This window comes from Crinia signifera, chromosome 8 (assembly GCF_055691185.1).
Source record: "Crinia signifera chromosome 8, ASM5569118v1, whole genome shotgun sequence".
Lineage (NCBI taxonomy): Eukaryota > Metazoa > Chordata > Amphibia > Anura > Myobatrachidae > Crinia > Crinia signifera.
The window spans coordinates 8,805,391-8,830,690 of NC_139224.1; the positions used below are offsets into that span (position 1 = coordinate 8,805,391).

The 25,300-nt window shown below is 47.5% G+C and overlaps 1 protein-coding gene across 9 annotated transcripts in view; it reads left to right on the plus strand.

The window, feature by feature from the left end:
• GRIP2 (glutamate receptor interacting protein 2) overlaps positions 1 to 25,300 on the plus strand; it is a 279,830-nt gene that overhangs the window by 201,301 nt on the left and 53,229 nt on the right. The window contains exon 1 of one of the 9 annotated variants that reach the window (XM_083155698.1): positions 2,469 to 2,613. The exons of the other annotated variants lie outside the window; for them this stretch is intronic. Within the exon in view, the coding sequence (XP_083011824.1) occupies positions 2,571 to 2,613 (43 nt within the window). The 5' untranslated portion in view covers positions 2,469 to 2,570. Of the gene's footprint in view, positions 1 to 2,468; positions 2,614 to 25,300 lie in introns of those variants that run through there. 9 annotated transcript variants of the gene reach the window in all.

Genomic DNA, 25,300 nt, shown 5'->3' on the forward strand with positions numbered 1-25,300 from the left:
TTAACCTGAATCAGGCCGTCGATACACATGATCATGGTGCCTACTGTATATGTAAGAGTTTGGGTGCTCCCAAAAGCCTGACTTATTGCAGACCTGCTCACACCTCAGCAGCAGCAAACAATGGGCGCCCAAGGAATTTGTACCCATCAGAACCGAGCTCCCATCACTTTATACGGGGTATACAGGTGTCCGAATATACGTCTGCCTGATAATACATAGACATGACTGAAGAGCACAAAGGCAATAGATAAAACAGCGAGGTACATACAATCAATGGTGGTTGTACACTGACAGCTTGTAAGTGTCCCCCAAAGCCCATTGTCACAATTGTTCCTTACGTTGTATGGTTGTGTAAATGTCCCTCCAACAAGCTCCTCCCTCTCACATTTAGGCCACACCTTTTTGCGCTGAACTAAAGGGAATACCGTACGTATAATACATTGCCCACGGGCAAGGACCTTGCCGCTCATTCTGTCACAACAGGGGCAAACACCGGATTTCTGGAGGAGGGGGGATCCAAATGTTATAGTTTAGACCACAGGTTCTATAACTCGGTCCTCAGGATCCCACACAGGGCATGTTTTGCAGGTCTCCTCACAGAATCACAAGTTAATTAATTAGCTCCACCTGTGGATCTTTTAAAATATGTCAATGAGTAATGAGTGCACCTGTGCACCTGCCATGTGATTTGGAAAATGTGATCTGTGTGTGGTCCTGGGGACCGAGTTTGAGAACCCCTGGTATAGAGCAATTTTCACCAGCTTATGAATGATGCACAATTAGCATGTAACAAGCTGCAGCATACCACCCCCCCACCCCACCCCACCCCACCCCCTTTCTCCCCTGTGATTGCTTATGCATGGTATACTTTTTCTAAATATACTTTATAAAAGTTTCAGGAGGACACATACAAACAAGTAGGTTAAAGTCGTCTGAAGGTGACCAATCCCTTTAAACAGGGATCTATAGAAATCCTGGCCAGCTAGGAGGGTCTTTGATGTGTTCACCAGCACTGTAGATGAATCAGCACAAGGCAGGAAGTAAGGACAGGATTAAGCTTCATCATCCCTCTTCCTAAAGTATCCCGGGTCCTCCTGTAAATACTTTCTGTCCTAAGCTGCTTGATAACACATCATTTCTCTATGCAATATACAAGATAAGATATAAGAACTTAGTAAGCAGCGCAGAATAAAATGCTTTAGAAATGCTAATAGGCCCCTGTTTCCCATAACGCGGGCGCCCTGCAGCGTTACTGTGTGCCGAATTGGCTGTTCTCTAAGAAATCTCCCTCTGTTTTAATTTAGATTCTTTGACTTGATAAAGTTTATTTCCCAGCAGCGATTAATTTGCTATCATAAAGAAATGTGCATAGTGTCTAAGCACTACATAAAGCCAGATCTACGTAGCATCCCACCCCAGATCTATGCAGCATCGAACCCCAGATCTACGCAGCATCCCGCCCCAGATCTACGCAGCATCCCGCCCCAGATCTACTCAGCATCCCGCCCCAGATCTACACAGCATCCCGCCCCAGATCTACGCAGCATCCCGCCCCAGATCTACGCAGCATCCCATTCCCACCCCAGATCTACGCAGCATCCCACCCCAGATCTACGCAGCATCCCACCCCAGATCTACGCAGCATCCCACCCCAGATCTACGCAGCATCCCACCCCAGATCTATGCAGCATCCCGCCCCAGATCTACGCAACATCCCACCCCAGATCTACGCAGCATCCCACCCCAGATCTACGCAGCATCCCGCCCCAGATCTACGCAGCATCCCGCCCCAGATCTACGCAGCATCCCGCCCCAGATCTATGCCACCCCAGATCTATGCAGCATCCCACCCCAGATCTACGCCGCATCCCGCCCCAGATCTATGCAGCATCCCGCCCCAGATCTACGCAGCATCCCACCCCAGATCTACGCCGCATCCCACCCCAGATCTACGCCGCCCCAGATCTATGCAGCATCCCACCCCAGATCTACGCAGCATCCCACCCCAGATCTATGCAGCATCCCATTCCCACCCCAGATCTATGCAGCATCCCATTCCCACCCCAGATCTATGCAGCATCCCATTCCCACCCCAGATCTATGCAGCATCCCACACCAGATCTATGCAACATCCCTTTCCCACCCCAGATCTATGCAGCATCCCATTCCCACCCCAGATCTATGCAGCATCCCACACCAGATCTATGCAACATCCCTTTCCCACCCCAGATCTCTGCAGCATCCCATTCCCACCCCAGATCTATGCAGCATCCCACCCCAGATCTATGCAGCATCCCATTCCCACCCCAGATCTATGCAGCATCCCACACCAGATCTATGCAGCATCCCACACCAGATCTATGCAGCATCCCTTTCCCACCCCAGATCTATGCAGCATCCCGCCCCAGATCTTCCAGCTGATTACCTGCTCCCATCTGCTGTGCTAGAGGCTGCACAGGTGATTGGAGTGGTGTCTGCAATGTGCAAATCATCATTACTGGGCATAGCTTCCCTGTAATCAGTAATGTGGAGGGGGTGCTTGTGCTATCCCTCAATATAGCACCCCTGCCATGCATTTCTTACTGAACTTCCTGCGGTGGAAGGCAACCAAAGGTCAGAAAAAAAGACTGTGTAATATTTAGGATAATATCCCTAATTTATGTATTTGCTGAAAAGTACAAATCAGACAAGATATAATGATAAGATTTTATTTGTTGTATATTGTTACGTGTTGTGGAAAACCTGCGTTTTATCACGAGAAAATCGTTAAATAAGTGCTGGTCATCACGTGAGCTGACCCTTTACCTCTCGCCCCTGTGCCCCTTACCCCAGATCCCTTGTCTAAGTTTGGCTGTGACGCTTGTGTAAGGTGAGGTGCTGCTGATGGGTGTCTGTTTGGATGATTGCTCTGTTTCCAGTTGGTATTAAGATTAAGGGTAATGTGGAACCTTGTTAAATGTGTCTGTCTGCGCATCACTGCCTCTGTTTTGCTTTATATTAGCCCCAAAGGATTTGGGCTTTGGCATTGTCACTGTTACTCTGGATAGTAATGAGACCTGTAGAATAACTACATAGTAAATGGGAGATGGAAGAGGACAGGCTGATGTTAGATGCGGCATATATGGTACAGTAGCTCCAGTGTATAGTATTGGGCGCTGTGGATCCCTTGTGGCACCATATATATTAAAGGTAATTATAATAGGGTGCAGCACCATAGTGAAATGAATTGGTCCCTTATGGCCCATACACACTAGACAATGTTTTTGGTAAATTTGCCTTGAACTCTCCAGTGTCCTGGACAAACGATATTATGCTTACACACGGAACGATCTCGCTAGAGTCTAGTTAAGGTGGCCATACACACAGATTTATCTTCCGATCTGGCTGGTTGGAACAAAAACATAGTTATGGATGAGAGCAAATGACAGTTGACCATTTGCTTGGAAATGCTGGAAAACTGACAAAACTGTCACTCATCCATAACCATGGTTTTGTTCCAACCAACCAGATCTGAAGATAAATCTTACTAGTGTATGGGCACCTTAAGATGCACCTTGTTGTGAATGACATATGTACAGGTAACAGAAACCCTCATTAATGACCAGCGGAAGCGTACAACTTTCATGCAAGAATGTCGTTCAGATGGTCCGGCGTAATGGGGTCCTGGCCGGTTTTTACCTATACCATGAAAACTCTCCCTTCCTCCTGGTCTACAGTTGGCTCCATTGCAGATGGCTGTTCTTTTAAGCAGTCCGCACCTGCACCTCTCCTGACATGAGGTGTCCAGCAAGCTGGTCCGGGAGAGTGTGAAGAACATGTCCAGGGAGGGGAATGAGATTAGTAACCTTTTATTTCTTTCTGTTTCTTGTATAGCGCACACATATTCCGCAGCGATGTACAGAGAATATTTGGCCGTTCACCAGTGGAGCTTACACTCTATAAATTTCCTCTTAAGCTGTGTACACACGGGGGGGCGATTTCAGCACATATCGATGGCAATATGGTCGCTGAGTGACCATATTGCCAGTAATTTCATGTGCTGTGGGAGATAAATTGCGTGTTTTCGGACAGGAACCGAGTGTTCTTAGCCCCGCCTACCGTACAGATCGCTCACACTGTCTGAATGCGTTTAAAACGTCGTCCGAACAGCCCGCGAGAGGATGTTTCATGTGAACACCTCCTCCATCTGTGGGAACCTCCCCCATCATTCGATGGTCACCAACCATCGAATGATGGACCGAGCGGTCAGGCAGCGCAGAGTGCTCCAGACCACTCTGACATTTTTTCGTATGAAAGCAGGGATATGGGCCGGCAGCTGGCATCCGGCTATGTCATATGTCCACCCCCCACACGTGTGTCACGGCCGGATTACCATACCTACGCCCATCGTTTTCATGGGAACGCCAATGAAACGCGGGGCGTACGCTTATGGTAATGAGCCCAAACAGCCCTTCACGCCCCTCCCCACCCCCTGCTCGGATGGTTTCGTACGATCATTTTCTGTACAGAATTTACGCCATATTCGTACATGCGCGGCATTTGCACATGCGCAGAAACGCCTCTGTACATGCGCAAACGCCAACCATCGGCCGTCTGTCCGCATTCAGAGCCATCCGGCTCAATCAGAATAAGGCCCATAGTGCCTTGGCCGGGAATTGTGGGAGACAATAATGCTAATTGCTGGTAATAAAGGACATTGTGTTTGTGTGTGTATATATAAAATAACCAGCAGGTAATAACCTCGGCTCAAAGATCTTTATGGCCTCCTTTTTATATATTGTCTTCTGTCAGTTTGTGTTAGGCTGTGTCTGATAGATTGTCGCACTTTGTAACACACAAAGTGTTGTTCCGCTCTTATTTTCTCTCTTCATTCTATTTGTGCAGTAAGGGAACTGGATTATACTTTGTAGCCCCTGGAGGGTAACTGGTATTATTACACTGTCGCACTGAGTGCGGTTATACGTCTTCCACTCATTGGATTTGTGCCCAGGAAATAGCAGAAAACGCATCACAATGTAACAACTTCTACCTGGCAGCTTCTGGAACAACCTGTGTGTGCAAAATGATCTATAGAATCGAGATCTGCTGGAAAGTGGATGCAGGGCAATCGGTTAATTTATCAGTTCTGAAATACAGACCACACTGTGCTGGAACAGCAAAGCAGGGAGCGACACCCCAGGCGGTGAAGAGTTTTGAAAGATGCAGGGTGGTAGAATGGTAGAACACTATCAATATTGCTGGGTAAACCCAGGTCGCGGCTCTGTGTGAACGGGTCCACCCCCAAAATCTGGGTGGAGTAATTTAAGAATCCAACTCTGGTTGTAACCTAGGTGGATGTGAGACCGTCCCCTCGATAAGGGGCAGTGTGATCGGTCTGACCTGGGTCCAATTTACAGTATGGAAAGAGGCAAATTCTCAGCATTTGGAATTGGAGATGATAACATCTCCAAGGAACATGCTCCTGCAACCAGCTGATTACCACTGCCGGGCTCCCCCGTCAGTTTCTTTTTCATCAGCGACAATCTCTGGTCGCTGATGCACACGGGACACCGAGTGATATATCGCTCATCGCAAGCTGGATAGGAACACTGTTCCAAATTCTGGGTCAGACCCAGGGTATTTGGGTGAAAGGGGTATAATTACCTCTGATCAGGGTGCATCAACAACAACCCCCGCCAGGGCCGGTGCAACCTACTCCCCCCCCCCCCCCCCCATACTGCCAGCGATATCCATTTTCCAACCCCTTGAGGCATACTTACTATGGAGGTGCGGTCTTAGAGGTTCCTCAGCCGCCACCTGCGTTAAATACAATAAATATCCTCATAGACATCCTTGAGTTTTTGATAAGCAGATTGGTGGCACCCCCAGATCCCAGCGCCCTAGGCAGCTGCCTAATGGTAGAGCCGGCCCGGCCCTGCCCCAATTTCTATTGCTGCAGAGTGCACAGGCACCAACAGCATTAATTTGGTTCTACAATGCAGACATCAGGGGTTCCCTAATTGATTTTGGGGGCTGCACCCTTGTCTCCCGCTACAAATTGTAGAAATGCTTACATGCAGTGCGTCTACCCTGACCGCACCCTCCTGCGTGCTCCTGTCCACTCTCCCTCCTCCACAGTGTGTTCCACTCCTTGTATCCAATTATTTTTGGGGTGACCAAATTGCATAGCCCCAACAAATGTCAGGCAATTGGATACCCCCCCATAATATGAAGGCAAAGGCCCTGCTGATAAAATGTTACAATCTACTGGGGATATGATGATTATATGTGAGGCAGCCGGAGGGGTTATACAGCGACGTTTAAGGCGTCTACGTTCTCTTGTTCCCATTGTCGCAGAACATCCCTATAAATGTTCCCTATGGCTCTTTCCTGTGGCCGAATGTTAGTATTTGTCTTTTGTGAATATTGGGGAATAAAACAAACATAATTTATGGCATATTTTTTCTGCCTTTCTGCCAAAATTCATTAAACAAAGTAGAGGTCTGCGCGGATCTGACAGCGCCCTGTCCTCTAATTCATGCAGATTTTCTGCTGTTCAGAGTCGGTTAAGACATCGGATGGACAGCTATTTAGGCTGGGGATGAAAACGAAGATGACAGACGTGAAAAGGAATCTGAGCAGTTGGATGAGGCGGGGGACTCCGAATTAAGAAATGATGACAAACGTGTTTGCGCTTCTGTTTCACCAGTAGAACAGACAGTGAACACTGTGCCACAGAGCTTGCCATCTATTCAGGGATAGTACAGAGCACGTTCCAATCCTTCCCAAATGCCTTTCACAATAAAAATTTTATACATTGTGGAACTACAAATCCCAGCCTATCCTCTGCACTACTCGGCTATCAATGTCTGGTATGCAGTGAGTGTGCACATAACTATAGGATCCCTCAGTCTCCAGTTACATGGTCTAAGGCAGCGGTTCCATGTTGCAGGCTGATGACTTCAAGTTCTCTAGTCAGTGATTCAAGGAGTTTGAAAAACTGTTGAGTTGTCTGTTATTTTAGACCAGGGTTGCCGACTTTCAAAAAATCGGGAGAAGCCCGGAGAGGAATCTTGCATTACAAGTTTTGGGGGCGGGGCTTAACAGGGACGTCATTAAGCCCCGCCCCCATTATGGCAAACAGTCAAAATAACTGATATCCATGGAGGGGGCGGGGCTGAAATGACACGATTGTGCCATTTTAGCTCCGCCCCCTCCCCTGAGACCCGCGGATTGGGCATATAAATGCCGCGATCGGGGGGGCTCAGTGGGGGTCCCCCTGATTCCGGGAGGTTTGCCCACCCTTCCGGGGGCCGGGAGGAAGGACCCGATTTTCGGGAGACTCCCGCAAATTCCGGGAGGGTCGGCAACCCTGTTTTAGACTCCTCCCACAATGCTGTATGTGCTGTCTGCTGACTACACGTGTGATGTGATGGGTTATGGTATATCAGACTCCCCCCATCACTCTGTGCCCCCACAATGCTGCCATGCATGTGCTGTCTGCTGACTACACGTGTGATGGGTTATGGTATATTAGACTCCTCCCATCACTCTGTGCCCCCACAATGCTGCCATGTATGTGCCGTCTGCTGACTACACGTGTGATGTGATGGGTTATGGTATATCAGACTCCTCCCATCACTCTGTGCCCCCACAATGCTGCCATGTATGTGCTGTCTGCTGACTACACGTGTGATGGGTTATGGTATATTAGACTCCTCCCATCACTCTGTGCCCCCACAATGCTGCCATGTATGTGCTGTCTGCTGACTACACGTGTGATGTGATGGGTTATGGTATATTAGACTCCTCCCATCACTCTGTGCCTCCACAATGCTGTATGTGCTGTCTGCTGACTACACGTGTGATGTGATGGGTTATGGCAGTGATTTTCAACCTTTTTACCTGGCGGCACACTAAATAAGATTTTAAAATTGCCAAGGCACACCATGAGATCCCCACAGGGCAAAACACATTAGCCTCCACAGGAAAAAAACCAAACCTATTGGCCCCCATATAAAAAACAATCACACTGTTCCCCACAGGTAACACAAATAAAATACATTGGCCCTTTACATGAAGAGACCAGTAAATAAACAGTTGAACTGCTGGTGGCTGTAAACTGGTTTGGGCATCTCTAGATCTGGAGGCACACTTGAGAACAGCTCAAGGCACACTAGTGTGCCACGGCACAGTGGTTGAAAAACACTCGGTTATGGTATATCAGACTCCACCCATCACTCTGTGCCCCCACAATGCTGCCATGTATGTGCTGTCTGCTGACTATACTGTACGTGTGATGACTTTCTGCCGTAACTTGCTGGGGTCCTGTCATTATGTTTATGGTCTGATGTGTCCCAGAGCAAAATTGTTTGAGGACCCCTGGTGTAAGGACATGCACAGCCAAAACGGAAACGGCACTGTGATGGTTAGACGGCAAAATGCGTTAAGTCTTTCACATATGATAAAGCTTCATTGTAATCAAATAAATACGGAAACTGGTCTTTGCGTCATTGGAGTCACAATATGACAGCAGGGCCGCCATCAGAACTTGTGGGGCCCAGGGCTGACGAAATAGGCAGGGCCCCCCATGGCAAATTATTGTGCCTTTTACCCATTATGATAGCAAGATTGCTATGTCGCTGACATATGGTATTCATTAAATAAGTAACATATAGTAATATAAAGTCCCTAATCCCAAAGGCCCACTTTAGGGCCAACACCAAGTTTGAGCAGCTTTTAGCGCAAACCCACCCAGTCTGTATTACCAGCAGATGAGCGGCTTTGTGGACGGCTTTGCGTAGCGCTGCGCTCTGCAAAGCCGTCCTCCCCCTCCATCGGCGCCAGGCAGCAGGAAAGCCGCTCAGTGTGTGTATGACGTTTCCAAAAAGCCAAAGTGGAGGTGTTGTACCTAGCAGCCAATCGGATTATCAATACAACTTCTCTAATAAACTCTAGAACAGAGGTAGGCAACCTGTGGGACTCCAGCGCTGTGGAACTAAACATCCCACCGTGCTACAATTTTGCGTTTAGGGCATGCTAGAACAATGGCAAGGCATGCTGGGATGTGTAGTTTCACAGCCGCTGGATTGGTAGACGTTTCCTACCTCTGCTCTAGAAAACTATAGCTATCATTTGGTTGCTAAGGGCAACTTCGCCTACTTATTTTTGGACACTTTTGTAAATCCCTTCATGTCTTCTGGAATTACTGGCATGGTACATAAATGAACCCATAGAAGCTGTGTGGGTAATTGAGCACCCCCCATTTCTTTGTGTGCAGTCGGCAGTCCTGTTTGTGCACGGTGTCTTCGCGTCATATGGTGGATACGTTGGCACCTCCAGTAAGTTCTAAAACAATGTAAGGGTTACTGCAATTATGCCAGCTGTGCGGCTGGGGATTGAGGCAGAGGTTGGTGATATTTGAGATAAGATTATACTGCCCTCTTGTGATTGGAACGATGAATTGCAGGAGATGTGACACACATGATCACTTCCTACAGAATTGGAAGCTAGTATGTTGCTGACCTTTTCAATGTTTCGATGTATCACAGGCTTCCAGTGGCGAATCCAGAGGTGGGGCAGCACAGGTCAAAGTTCAAATAGGGGAGCCACCCCAACTGCCATTTTACTCTGTGCAATCCTTGTGTGATTTTAGAACCGTGTACAACTTTTGTGCTGAGTTCTGCAATAAAAAACCCCAAACTTAAAATCTCTTAACCCTCTGCTCCCCGGAGTGCGCTGAATGAAGGTGATCTGAACGTCTTAATTTGTACTTGTCTTATTGTTCTCCTCCATTATGCCTCCGCAGCTCATGATGAGAACATGTCAGCTTTGTGCATGTGTAATTAAGAAATCCTTTCTGATTAATGTGACAGGCCTGTGATTAAACTGTCTCTCTTATTTTTCTAAATGTTACATGTATTAAGTGAGCCGCTTTCTAAAACGTATGCCCCCCCTCCCCCCCCCCCCCCTGTCGCCGTATGCATCCGCCTCCGATACGTACAGTCTGCATAGTCTATTTCAAGTCCTTCTGTATGCATGCTGTGACTTGTAGTCTCAAATCAGTGTACTATGGGGGTTATTCTGGTTCACTCGCAAAGGGAAATTCTCTCTCAGATGGACAAAACCATATGCACTGCGGGTGGGGCTGATGTAACATATGCAGAGAGAGTGAGATTCGGGTGAGTTATTTTATTATTTCTGTGCAGGGTAAAAACTGGCTGCTTTATTTTTACACTACAATGTAGTTATGAGTTTGAAGTACACCCCCACCCAAATCTAACTCTCTCTCACTTGTTACATCTGCCCCACCTGCAGTGCATGTGGTTTTGTCCATCTGAGAGCGAATTTGCCTTTTGCCAGTGAACCATACTTGCCAACTTCTGAAAACTAGTTTCTGGAAGATTTTAGTTGGTAATAGAATTTTGCACAGTGCCCCATTGAGGGGGGCGTGTCATGCTCCACCCACAAGGCGTGTCTAGTTCCATATATGGAGAGATTGTGAGCGTGGCACCTAGAAGCGTGGGTGTGCACTGCTACATCTAAGAGGAATCTTTTAAAATGAATTATATTCAAATGTAGATCAGCCCCAAAGCAGTTATGCCCCTTTCAGACCGCACAAAAAAACTGGTATTTTGCTGATTTTTAACCATTTTGAAACGGTAATCTGTGCAGTCTGAAAGGTGCAAAGTGATTTTACCATTTCCAAAAAAACGGTTTTTGGAACCGGTAAAAAAGCAGGGTCCTTCCCGTTTCAGACCCGTTTATTTTGGTGTCAAAACGGATCTGAAATGGGATTCCTACCCCCCCCCCCTCCCCTCTGGGCAGCGCAGCGAGGGGAATAGTCACGCTGGAGGCAGGGGGTCCCTACAGTGTATGTTATATCAGTGGCGGGGTCCCTGCAGCCACTAGTTCCCATACGCTGCAGGGACCCCGCCACTGATATAACATACACTGCAGGGACCCCCTGCGCTGGGACCCCCGGGCAGCCTCTCTTCTCCCCCCCCCCCCCCCCCCCCCCCCCCCCCGTCATACCTCCAGTGTCTGCTATCACCGGGACGGAGTGCTACAGATAGCCGGCTGCTCCTGTCCTGCAGTGAGTGTCCACACGGTCCAGGCTGTTAAAGCGATTGTGAAAACGGCTCACACTGCTCCCCTGTGCACATGGGCACGCGAGGGGGGAGAGAGGCTGCTCATGGGTCCCCCGGCAAAACTGATTAATGTATGGGGGGTGGCGCGCGCGCGCGGCTGCCCATGTGTCCTCTGTAAAAATTGATTCATTGGGGGGAGGCTGCCCAGCCCCCCCCCCCCCCCCCCCCCCCCCAAAAAAAAAATTAATCAGTTTTGCGGGAGGACCCGCGGGCAGCCTCCCCCCCCCCCCCCCCCAGCCTGTACCGGCCACAGTGCACAGGGGAGCAGAGTGAGCCGTTTTCACAATCGCTTCACACCGCAAACCTGCTTTAGACCAGGTATTTAGATGCGGTGTGAAAGGGGGTAAACTTCCTCAGTCTGACACGTTTTAAATACATGGTCTGAGCAGGTTCTGCGGTGTGAAAGCAGCATTAGTAAGCGGTACTATATTAGGTAAAGTGCTGGGAAATGGTGCAGATGATTCAATGTAAATGTATCTGTCTCTCATTCCTTTGTTCCCCAAAAAATGTAACAGTGTAATGTGGGCTAGGTGACATGAGGGAGATTGCTAGACTAATGAGGGAGAGAGGGAGATTGCTGCTATGTCAGGGAGTCTCCTGCAGAATGCAGGAGGGGAGGTAACTATGATGTGACAGTGTAATGTGGGCTAGGTGACATGAGGGAGATTGCTAGACTGATGAGGGAGAGAGGGAGATTGCTGCTAAGTCAGGGAGTCTCCTGCAGAATGCAGGAGGGGAGGTAACTATGATGTAACAGTGTAATGTGGGCTAGGTGACATGGGGGAGATTGCTAGACTAAAGCAGCCCATACACGTCCCGATGCGGGTGTGCGTTGTGGGCTGCAATAGCAGGGATCACATTGCATCGCATTGCATGTACATGCGTTGTGCATGCAATGCGATGCAATTTGATGAAACCTAAGTACTTTAAAGTATGTGCAAGCACTTACTTTTTGTACTGTGCGATGAGGTGCGCGGGAGCGCGCACCTCAAAGCACACATCGGCTTAGCAGCGTGTATGGGCTGCTTAATGAGGGAGAGAGGGAGATTGCTGCTATGTCAGGGAGTCTCCTGCAGGAGGGGAGGTAACGATGATGTAACAGTGTAATGTGGGCTAGGTGACATGGGGAAGATTGCTAGAGTAATGAGGGAGAGAGGGAGATTGCTGCTATGTCAGAGAGTCTCCTGCAGAATGCAGGAGGGGAGGTAACGATGATGTAACAGTGTAATGTGGGCTAGGTGACATGAGGGAGATTGCTAGACTAATGAGGGAGAGCGGGAGATTGCTGCTATGTCAGGGAGTCTCCTGCAGAATGCAGGAGGGGAGGTAACTATGATGTAACAGTGTAATGTGGGCTAGGTGACATGGGGGAGATTGCTAGACTAACGAGGGAGATTGCTGCTATATCAGGGAGTCTCCTGCAGAATGCAGGAGGGGAGGTAACTATGATGTAAAGGTGTAATATGGGCTAGGTGACATGAGGGAAATTGCTGGACTAATGAGGGAGAGAGGGAGATTGCTGCTATGTCAGGGAGTCTCCTGCAGAATGCAGGAGGGGAGGTAACTATGGTGTAACAGTGTAATGTGGGCTAGGTGACATGAGGGAGATTTCTAGACTAATGAGGGAGAGAGGGAGATTGCTGCTATGTCAGGGAGTCTCCTGCAGAATGCAGGAGGGGAGGTAACTATTATGTAACCGTGTAATGTGGGCTAGGTGACATGAGGGAGATTGCTGCTATTTCAGGGAGTCTCCTGCAGTATCCGGTGGAGGTAACTATGGTGTAACAGTGTAATGTGGGCTAGGTGACATGAGGGAGATTGCTAGACTAACGAGGGAGATTGCTGCTATATCAGGGAGTCTCCTGCAGAATGCAGGAGGGGAGGTAACTATGGTGTAACAGTGTAATGTGGGCTAGGTGACATGAGGGAGATTGCTAGACTAACAAGGTAGATTGCTGCTATATCAGGGAGTCTCCTGCAGAATGCAGGAGGGGAGGTAACTATGATGTAACAGTGTAATGTGGGCTAGGTGACATGAGGGAAATTGCTAGACTAATGAGGGAGATTGCTGCTATGTCAGGGAGTCTCCTGCAGAATGCAGGAGGGGAGGTAACTATGATGTAAAGGTGTAATGTGGGCTAGGTGCCATGAGGGAGATTGCTAGACTAACGAGGGAGATTGCTGCTATATCAGGGAGTCTCCTGCAGAATGCAGGAGGGGAGGGAACTATGATGTAAAGGTGTAATGTGGGCTAGCTGCCATGAGGGAGATTGCTAGACTAACAAGGGAGATTGCTGCTATGTCAGGGAGTCTCCTGCAGAATGCAGGAGGGGAGGGAACTATGATGTAAAGGTGTAATGTGGGCTAGGTGCCATGAGGGAGATTGCTAGACTAACGAGGGAGATTGCTGCTATGTCAGGGAGTCTCCTGCAGTATCCGGTGGAGGTAACTATGGTGTAACAGTGTAATGTGGGCTAGGTGCCATGAGGGAGATTGCTAGACTAACAAGGGAGATTGCTGCTATGTCAGGGAGTCTCCTGCAGAATGCAGGAGGGGAGGGAACTATGATGTAAAGGTGTAATGTGGGCTAGGTGCCATGAGGGAGATTGCTAGACTAACGAGGGAGATTGCTGCTATGTCAGGGAGTCTCCTGCAGAATGCAGGAGGGGAGGGAACTATGATGTAAAGGTGTAATGTGGGCTAGGTGCCATGAGGGAGATTGCTAGACTAACGAGGGAGATTGCTGCTATGTCAGGGAGTCTCCTGCAGAATGCAGGAGGGGAGGGAACTATGATGTAAAGGTGTAATGTGGGCTAGGTGCCATGAGGGAGATTGCTAGACTAACGAGGGAGATTGCTGCTATGTCAGGGAGTCTCCTGCAGAATGCAGGAGGGGAGGTAACTGTGTTTCAAGTCAACATGCCGAAACGCATTGGGTGCTGCCTATAGTCACCTCCACCTCTAAAAAGATGCTAAAAGTAGCTTATCTTAATCTTATTTTTGTTTTTACCGATATTCATGTTTTTTATTGATGAGTCTATACGCACCCCTTTTTTCATGTTAATATTTGATTTATTTCTACGATTATGATATTTGTAGAATTCCCCCATTTTTATATTTATATATATGTATCACACATATATAAACGCCACTTACATTTTTCTAGTCATGTAAATATGAGTTGAATGCAATCCATATGAATATGTAAAAATAGCAGGTGATAATTTCTTATTATGAGACCATATAATGCGATTGTTCTGAAAATATATTAGAATGGTAGAAATCACTGGGAAATTGAAGTGAAAGTGAAGATCTGACCCTTCTGTTTCCATGAATGAGACAATTTATCTCCCCTCATATAATTTTATGCAGTCATCTGTGGACCATAAAGTCTCGCATGGCTGGGGACCATCACGGCACGCGGTATAGTAACAAGAATTCTCTGGCTTTATACACGCCGCTGAGTGACTGAATATCGCCACCGCTGCATGCTCCCAGTGCAGGACTGCAGAGAGGTCCGTACTGAGCGAGAAGGGTGCGGAGTGCGTTCTGGACCCCCGGGGCACAGCACATCCCTATCAGGGTCCTGTGTCTTCATTGCAATATTTGCGGACGACACAAAATTGAGTAAGGAAATTAACTCGGGAGGATGTGGATACACTACAAAGTGACTTAAATAAACTGGAAAGGTGGAAAATGCAGTTTCACATTGAAATTTTTTTAAATAATTAATTATAGGAACAAAAATGAACAAGCTATTTATAGGCTAAATGGAGTTATTATAGGGAATTCTGCTGTAGAGAAGGACTTGGGGGTCATCATAGATGAAAAATTGGGTAATAGTGCGCACTGCTCAAGTGCAGCAGCAAAAGCAAACCGGACACTGGCATGCATTAACAGGGGTATGGATTCAAGGGATGCCAATGTGATAGTGCCTCTTTACAAGGCATTGGTGAGACCACACTTGGAATACGGTGTTCAGTTCTGGGCACCGCACTTTAAAAAGGACATAAATGAATTGGAACAGGTACAGAGAAGGGCGACTAAGCTAGTAAAAGGTCTCAAATCACTAGAATACACAGAGAGGTTAGCCAGGCTGAATATGTGCTCACTGGGGAAACAGAGGTTGAGAGGTGATATGATTACTATGTTCAAATACAGGATTGGGAATCATATGGAACTGGGAGATGATTGGTCACTAACAGGACTATACTGAGGACACGCGGGCATGTACTGAGGGTCGAATTAATGAATTTAAATCAAACCTGGATACATTTTTGGCCACTAAGGGAATCCTATAGATATCATTTCCTCACGTCAGTAGTTACAAGTTAGATAGGTTGAACTCGATGGACTAACGTCGTTTTTTAGCCTTAATTACTAAGTTACTAGGTATTGTTAGTGGAACTGCCATATTGGGTTTCCCATTAGTGCAAGTGGTCACTTTGAGAGGGTCCAGACCAATGACCAATGGCAGCACCAGAGGTGGGGCACAGTTCAAAATTCAAATGGGGAAGACACACCCACTGTCAGTGAGTCCATTTGGAATAGCAGTTGGTGACAGTTCCTATTTGAATTGCAAAGCAGCCCCTCCTCTGGAGCCTCCCCTGGTTCAGACCAATCCTGACAGTGGGAGGAGGGGCTTCATTTTTGCAGAGATTATCAAAATGCTTGTATACTGTAGGAAGGGCATAACTGGTTATTGTGTGCCCGCCATCAGAGGTGGCGGCTCTAAATCCTAGAGGGAGGGGGGGGGGGTTTAGGGCTGCTGACTGTATGGGCAAATACACCATTCCTATGGGAGTCTGGAACTCATAGAAACCCCTTCCAGTAAAGTACCGGTGGTAATCATGGTGTGGTATGAGTGACCAATGCCATGCATTTACAGCCCCCCCAAACCTCCTGTTGGCACCTCTTGTGGACATTCACAAGCAGACATTCCCAATCTCTCTCAATCTATATTATTATTTTTTTTTATAATAATATACTCCATTTTGTATCAGAGATCGGCCTGTGTCTGTAACATATACAAAGCGCCAGTGATTATTCCGGAACACCGTCCCGCAGCAGCCTTTCAGCTCTTCGGATAATAGGCGGCGTTTGTTCCTCCAAAGTGTCCCCTCATCTCTGAGTCGATTTCCCTCTTTACAGCAACGTCTGATAATTTCCTTCTACAAAAGCAGCTCCGTCTCCCGGGGTGGGAGCGATTTCTCTCAGTGTGAGGTCTTCCTTTCTCTAGGGGAGAAATAAATAGAATATATTGTTTTCTCGACATTGCAGCGAGTTGCCGAATGACATGCTAACATAAGATGTATCTAACCCTTGTGATATGAAAATAATGATGTTCCTGTATCAGTAGCGCGATCCGCCGGTCCTGGCAAATTAGCCGCCATAAATTTCTCTCCTTGAAATGGTAAAATTAAAAACCACAATGGTACAGATGATTCCGTTACCGATAAAGGTAAAAAAGGGAAGGGTTTATTATTATATATATATATATATATATATATATATATATATATATATATATATATATATATATATATATATATATATATATATATATATATATATATATATAAATAATTTACACAGATGGTGTATTGCTTAGCATTACTGCCTCACAGCGCTGAGATCATGGGTTCTATCCCCACCATGCGTTATATATACGGGGCAGTACAGACGGTGTAATGGTTACATTACTGCTTCACAGTGCTGAGGTCATGGGTTCTATCCCCACATGTGTTATATATACCGGGCAGTACGGATGGTGTAATGGTTATAGCATTACTGCCTCACAGCGCTGAGGTCATGGGTTCTATCCCCACCATGTGTTATATATACGGGGCAGTACGGATGGTGTAATGGTTACATTACTGCCTCACAGCGCTGAGGTCATGGGTTCTATCCCCACCATGTGTTATATATACGGGGCAGTACGGATGGTGTAATGGTTACATTACTGCCTCACAGCGCTGAGGTCATGGGTTCTATCCCCACCATGTGTTATATATACGGGGCAGCACGGATGGTGTAATGGTTAGCATTACTGCCTTACAGCGCTGAGGTCATGGGTTCTATCCTCACCATGTGTTTTATATATATACGGGTCAGTACGGATGGTGTAATGGTTAGCATTACTGCCTCACAGCGCTGAGGTCATGGGTTCAATTCCCACCATGGCTCTAACCGTGTGGAGTTTGTATATTCTCCCCGTACTTGCGTGGGTTTCCTCCGAGTACTCCGGTTTCCTCCCACAATCCAAAAATATACTGGTAGGATAATTGGCTTCTAACAAAATTAACCCTAGAATGTCTCTGTACAGCACTGTAGAATATGTGTGCGCTATATAATAACTGGTAATAATAATCTCTGTTCAGCGCTGCGGAATATCTGTGCGCTATATAAATAACTGGTGGTAATATTCTCTGTACAGCACTGCAGTATATGTGTGCGCTATATAAATAACTGGTAATAATAGTCTCTGTACAGCGCTGCGGAATATGTATGTGCTATATAATAACTGGTAATAATATTCTCTGTGCAGCGCTGGGGAATATGTGTGCACTATATAATAACTGGTGATAATATTCTCTGTACAGCGCTGCGGAATATGTGTGCGCTATATAATAACTAGTAATAATATTCTCTGTACAGCGCTGTGGAATATGTGTGCACTATATAATAACTGGTAATAATAGTCTCTGTACAGCGCTGCGGAATATGTGTGCGCTATATAATAACTGGTAATAATAGTCTCTGTATAGCGCTGCGGAATATGTGTGCGCTATATAATAACTGGTAATAATATACTCTGTACAGCGCTGCGGAATATGTGTGCGCTATATAAGTAACTGGTAATAATATTCTCTGTGCAGCGCTGGGATATCTGTGTGCGCTATAATAATGTGCAAAAAAGGGCCTTTTCTTTTCATTCGCAAATCATGCAGATCTTTTTCTATCAAGTACTTTTGAAGTGCTGGTTAGTGACCATCGCATCGTAAGATTTGACAGTGGGTACCCAGCCATCTTTTGATGGTGGGCTTCCAATGTCCATCCCTACTCAGGTTACATCAATTGGTTTTCTCTCCCCAGATTTATGTATTGTCGCTGCAGGTGGTGATACTTATCCGCGTAACCATGCCACCGCAGTCCAAGCAGTGACTTTGGGGAGCCGGTGCCGCATTAGTGCATGGTCTTTTCAGATATCTGTGCAGTCTGGCCACCCAAACAGGGCTGCTGCCTTGTTGGAGACTGACACTAGAGGTCACTGGACCTCTAGCATCTGTCAGGGATGTACAATGGTTTTATACATACGACCCCAACACGCCGCTATTTAATTGATTTATGCTACATATGAAGGGTTTTTCCTTCCAGCCTCTGGGACAGAAGTTGTACTTGAAGAAATGATGATCACAATAAATGAATGCGTTCTCAGGTTCACTTTCACCCTACACCTGTGTGTCTATATATTTATCTGAATTGTGATGTAGAAATGCCACTGAAAACCTTGGCTGCTCCCCCTGCTGGTCGTAGAGGGTACTACCAGTGCTGAGTTTGCAGTAGTACAGAAATCTACAGTACATGCCAGTTTTACTCTGTGCTTTGGTGGTTTTTTAGGTTTGCTCCCTCCCCTGCACTTTGCACGGGGTAGCGATGTTTAGATACTGCGCATTAATGTGCAGCCGCTTGGTGCGAGCAGGCGCGTTCGCACCTAACAGTGCAGGTGTGGGGAAGGGGGGGGGGGGGGGGAGGTTGCGGCAACAGGCTGTGCCCATGGGAACGCCCAGCACTTCACAGGCGTTCCCATGGAAATTCGGTGATGATGCGGGTTCCCGGGGGCGAGCAGCTGACATCACTGGATGCCTGCCCTCTTCCCGTAAAGGAAGCATGTAAACCAAAGACACCAGATTTGCGCGCAATGTAGAAATCCTTTGATGGTTGGCGACAATCGAATGATTTCCTCCCCGCAAGCATGCTGCGATTGGGGTTGGCGGTGTTCATGTGGGCGGGGTTTAAACCACACGCAAAGCTGCGAATTTTGCAGCGTTGCGTATGGACCTGAACAAGGTCCTTTTATCACTGAATGGGTTGCATTGGTGCCTATACCATAATAATACCACAGAAAATGTCAACAACTCATATCGACCTTCTCCATGTAGACCCAGGGCTGCCTACCCTCCCGGAATGGCCGGGAGGGTCTCGGAAATCGGGTCCCCCTCCCAGCCCCCCTGGAAAGAGGGGCAACCCTCCTGCAAAACCGCCTGGCTCCTGTGACACACACCCCTCTCAGTGGGGGGGGTCCGCGGGTCAAATGACGCGAATAGCGCCGTTTTAATACCCGCCCACCTCAGTGCAATGCCATAAACGGCATTGCCCAACGGGGGGGCGTGGCTAAAACATTGCTATCGCTCTGGCCATGCCCCCAACAAGTAGCCGCCCATGTGGCTCCGCCCCTCCCCTCTCCTTTTCACTCCCGGCGACCCCCCCCCCCCCCCCCCCCGAGCTGGCTGCCCTCTCCCAGAAAAGTCGGTAAGTATGTGTAGACCTATCGCTTGTGTTGACCTTCTACCATGTTGACCAATAATGTCCGGCCTATTGACTGTTGATTTTAAATACTGTCTATATCAGCCGCATCTCCCTTTAGAATGGAAGCTCTCACGAGCAGGGCCCTCTCTCTCTTCATCTGGTTTTCTTGAAATCTATTTCTCTGCCATCCTTGTAATTGCTTCAATGTCCTGTCCTCTGATGCTACGGTCTGTCATTACCATGTACTGGTCCTAAATTGCTTTGTATTTTAATTCATTATCGTGTTTTGCTCATTTATGTACTGCAAGGCGCTGCGGAACCCTTGTGGCGCCATATAAATAAACCATAATAATAATAACCTAATTCTAAGTAGGTAAATAACAATTACAGATGCTCCTCACGTAAAGACCTGTGTGATAACGGAGCCCGTCGGTAAGTTAGGAGCCGATCTTACTATAATACATAACACTACTTCACTTGGTACCATCATCTATTTATAAAACAAAGCGCTGATTGGCTTTCCTCCCTCCTAATCACTGTATAGCAGCTAATTCTAGCCAATAGAATGCTTGGGAATAGTGGGTGTGGCCTGATATGTCAGCACTCAGAATTCTGACCGCAGACATATCTATTATGTTGAAACCTAAATATAACACTAAACTATACTGTAATGTAAAGTGTAGTGGACTCGCACTACCACTACCAGCGCTTAGTATATAACGGTGCACTACCAACCGCTCTAGCTACAGGCTATATTGGGCATACTTGCCGACTTTTTAATGTCACTCTCGGAAGCCCGGAGAGGACAACCAACTGTGCAGGTCAGGGGGCGGGGACAAGGCTGATGTATCAAAGCCCCGCCCCTAATCCACGCAAACGCCACAATTCGCGGGTCCGTGAGTAGAGGGCGTGGCTGAAATGACGCGATTTCACATTTTATTTGAGCCAACAGGCGGTATTTCATGCCCTACCATCCACTAGGGCGTGGTGGGAGAATAAAATAGTGTGCCGAGCGTATCGGGGCACGTGCCGAAGCATGGCGAGCGCAGCGCTACGTTAGTGACCATGTTGACTGTGTAGAAATTTGGGACAAAAACAATGTGAAAAACCCCATGTCGACCCAAATGCATGTCGACCAACTTCCAGTCTACTCAGTGATCCTAACCCCTATAAAATATACTGTCATCATTCGAGCATTTGACATGTCAACATTTTATGGATGTCGACCTTTAATTTTTATTTTGAATGTCATCCAAAGCAATGACAATACGTTTGTGTCCTTATAATGTAAATAAAGTAACCCTGCTACCTCTATAGGCCGGCCCTGGGAGGTACAAACACTCTTTATGCTCCTAAAACGCTCTCTTAATATTTCATGAACTGTCATTTATCCTTCGATTCCCCTGTGCATGCTGGGTAATGTCTCTGTCTGCTTAAAATGTGACTTTCAGGCAATGATTTGGGGCCCGATGTACAAGGCGGCTGGAAATGTCGCTAAACATTGACGTCTGAACGTTTATTGTCGGCATCCCATTTGGCGCAGTGCGACAACCTGGCTGCATGACAAGTTGAATTATTGAGCTTGGCAATGTGGGTACTCTGATAATGGGGGTTTCCTCAGTGCTGGCTCATATTAATACATTGAAAGCTTTTAAAATACTGAAGGAAAGCAATAGGTGACTTTATTAATGGAAATGTAGCAATCGTTCAGCCGCTAATATAAACCCAGTTTTCAGCAAATTAATGAGTCTGTGGAAAGGAAACGGCAGAGATCAGCAGGAGGGCGAATCAATGCCCTACTGATTAATTGACTCTTCTAATGCACAAGTAGGTGACTTCAGGTCCTCAGCACTTCCAACCTAGGCCCAGGGTTGTCACTCAAAGTGACTGGCAATGACTATGGTATGTCCCCGTTCCAAACTTTGCTGTACTAAGTCGTTATGTTCTTGGGAACTACAGCGAATAACAGCCTAGAATACATAGACCGCAATAGAACAGTGCCCCCCTGTGGACACACGTTGGCAGTACTACTGCACATGGTATCTCTCAGTGGTTGGTGCATTGTGATTGGATATACTCATGGATGTTTGTATTTTACTGATGGGGTGGGGCGTTGTACAAGGGCATGCGGGAGGTTTGCCAACTTTCCAGGGGGGACAGGATGGGGGACCTGTTTTTTTCTGGAGCCTCCCGGCCCTTCTGGCAAGTATGGACAGAGATAAAGTTGCAGCCATCTGCCCCTAACTGTTGTTTTTCAAACACAGCCTTCAACATAGCAGTTCAGAATCTGGTTGGCTGCTACTCTGTCCACTTTATCTCTCTCCAAGACTTAGTACAAAGACCCCCACACGGGCTGTGTGTTACAGTACTGAAGTGTACAAGGACCTGACGCAGTGCAGCGTAGGCTGTGTGTGTTACAGTACAGTAGTCTACAAGGACCTGACGTGTGTGTTACAGTACTGTAGTGTACAAGGATCTGAAGCGGTGCGGGCGGTGTGTGTGTGTTACAGTACTGTAGTGTACAAGGACCTGACGCAGTGCGGGCTGTGTGTTACAGTACTGTAGTGTACAAGGACCTGATGCAGTGCGGGCTGTGTGTGTATTACAGTACTGTAGTGTACAAGGACCTGATGCAGTGCGGGCTGTGTGTGTGTTACGGTACTGTAGTGTACCAGGACCTGACGCAGTGCAGGCGGTGTGTGTGTTACAGTACTGTAGTGTACAAGGACCTGACGCAGTGCGGGCTGTGTGTGTTACAGTACTGTAGTGTACAAGGACCTGACGCAGTGCGGGCTGTGTGTGTTACAGTACTGTAGTGTACAAGGACCTGACGCAGTGCAGGCTGTGTGTGTGTGTTACAGTACTGTAGTGTGCAAGGACCTGCCGCAGTGCAGTGCGGTCTGTGTGTGTTAGTACTGTAGTGTACAAGGACCTGACGCATTGCGGGCTGTGTGTGTTACAGTACTGTAGTGTACAAGGACCTGCCGCAGTGCAGTGCGGGCTGTGTGTGTTACAGTACTGTAGTGTACAAGTACCTGCCGCAGTGCAGTGCGGGCTGTGTGTGTTACAGTACTGTAGTGTACAAGGACCTGCCACAGTGCGGGGTGTATGTGTAACAGTACTGTAGTGTACAAGGACCTGCCGCAGTGCAGTGCGGGCTGTGTGTGTTACAGTACTGTAGTGTACAAGGACCTGCCGCAGTGCGGGGTGTATGTGTAACAGTACTGTAGTGTACAAGGACCTGCCGCAGTGCAGTGCGGGCTGTGTGTGTTACAGTACTGTAGTGTACAAGGACCTGCCGCAGTGCGGGGTGTATGTGTTACAGTACTGTAGTGTACAAGGACCTGATGCAGTGCAGGCTGTGTGTTACAGTACTGTAGTGTGCAAGGACCTGATGCAGTGCGTCAGGCCCTTGTGTATAACACGATCCCTGCGTGATCCCCTGGGCCCCGCAACCAAGTCCGCCCTCTTCTTCAGTAGAATCGATTAGTTGCTGCACCATCTCGGCGGCGCCCAGTCTGTACTGCTGCTGCGGCGCTTAGTTTCTTTGCCTGGTTATAGGCTCCGGTCAGGGTATACCCATCCCTAGTCTGCACAGACTGCCACTATATCATCCTGTAATACTGACACTAATAGTTACCTGGACGTCACATTATCAATGGCTGTACCACACACTGTGGTACACAGCCATACATGGTGGTCATCATCATCATCAATGGCTGCCAGGCTGTGTACCTCAATTTCTGGGGGTACAGTGTTTATTACAATTATAGGATTACCTTCCTTTCCAATCAAGGGGGTACCGTTGGCGTATCTAAATAAATTTTGGGGTAAAAAGTAAAAAAGTTCCCTCGCCCCCGTTCTATTCCAACTGTGTATACACGGAGAGTAATCACTTCTTCTTATCTTCCCAGGGGCCGTGGGTATTACATACGCACCTAGGCGTAGGCGTTAAACCTCATTTGCTTGGGAAATTGGGCGCGTCCTACCGCATCCTCACTGCAGCCGCAATGTCTCTTGGCCTCTGTTTCACCTGCAAGCTAAGGATTAGCGATGTGTACAGATAATGTCAGGGAACATGGAGTCCATCTGTAGATCAGACTGTAGCTCAGGGCTGCACAAGCTCAGGCAGTCAGGAACTACACAAATGTCCCTTTTACAGGCATCATATACAGTAGGTGTGGACACGGGTCCGGGTGACAGGTCGACATTGTTAAAAGATGTCCACACTTTCCATGACTTTATGGTGTTGACCTACTGACTTGCCTTAGACACTGTCTATCCTATGGGAAAACTTCCCCTAGTGGAGTGATACAGTACCTGCATTTCTCCAGGGCGGTGTTTTCGTGTTTCCGAACCTTGGTCCTCAAGGCATGAAGGGGTACCCCTTTACTAACGTGTCTAAAAATGAAAATAGCAACCAATCAGATCCTGGGCCAGAGGTACCAAGCTTAAAAAGTGATAAAATAGGGAGTGATAAGCCACCAACCAATCAGCGCCTTGCTACAAGCTGTGTTTGAAGATTGACCATTGAGAGCTGATTGGCTGGTGGTTTATCACTCTCCATTTTATCACTTTTCCAGGCTTAGTGCATCTCGCCCCATGCTTATCAATTACTAGGATGCAAGAGAGCAATGACAGACCAAATGGTAGGTTGCTATGGGCGAAATCACCTTTTCATTTTTAGAAGCTTTAGTAAATTTAACCTTTAACACTCCAGTTTTTTTTTTTTTTTTTTTGATAGCCCTGCTTTAGCATAGGTGAGATCCAAATAACTGAGTTACTAACGAAGTATTCTGCGTTCAAGTATGGCTATGCTTTAAAACATGGACCGTTAAAGAGCATTGGGGAACAAGGTTAGAAGACCATACCTCCCAATCTTCGCCGGACAGTCCCTTTTTTGTTGGGGGGTGGGGGGGTTCTGGTTGCCTGGAAATCCCCCTTCTCTTGGCAAGTGCCTTAAATAATGACAACCACAGCACTGGTATATAATATGTGTGGATCTGATCCCTCAAACATCGCGATGGACCAGAGAGCAGCTGCCAGGAGGAAGAGACAGGAGCCTTACCGTGAGGTGGGAGATTGTGAGCTTCGAAAGTGCAGTACTGGTTCTATTATGTCTGTGTATTTATTTAATATGATATGTTTAACCTTTTCCTGACCACTTATCTTATTTAAATGTTTGAAACAGCCTATACTATAGACTATCTGTGCTGTTATTATTAATACTGTATTCCATACAGTATCCCGTGCATAAAAATACCAATATTCAGGGCTGTTACTGCTCCCCCAGACTCCTGTACTTACTCCAATGCCCCCCACCACGCCGACCATCCCTGTCATGAACGGTCTGTGCTATTCCCTGCTCTCCTGTCTGTGATAAGCGCAGAGTTAAGGCCCATGGACACTGGGACAGCAGGAGTGGCTTTCAGCTCAAAGCCGCCCAGTGTGTATGGCCTGGCGGTGAGCGCTGCTGTGCGGTCCCGCAAAATCGCCGGGAAAGCTGCTCATCTGCTGGCTATACCAGCGCTGCGCTATGCAAAGCCGTCCTCCCCCCCACCCCCTCCGTTGACGCTGAGCAGGGGGAAAGCGGCTCAGTGTGTATGCATGCTGGGCATAGTAGCCCAGTGTGTATGGACCTTT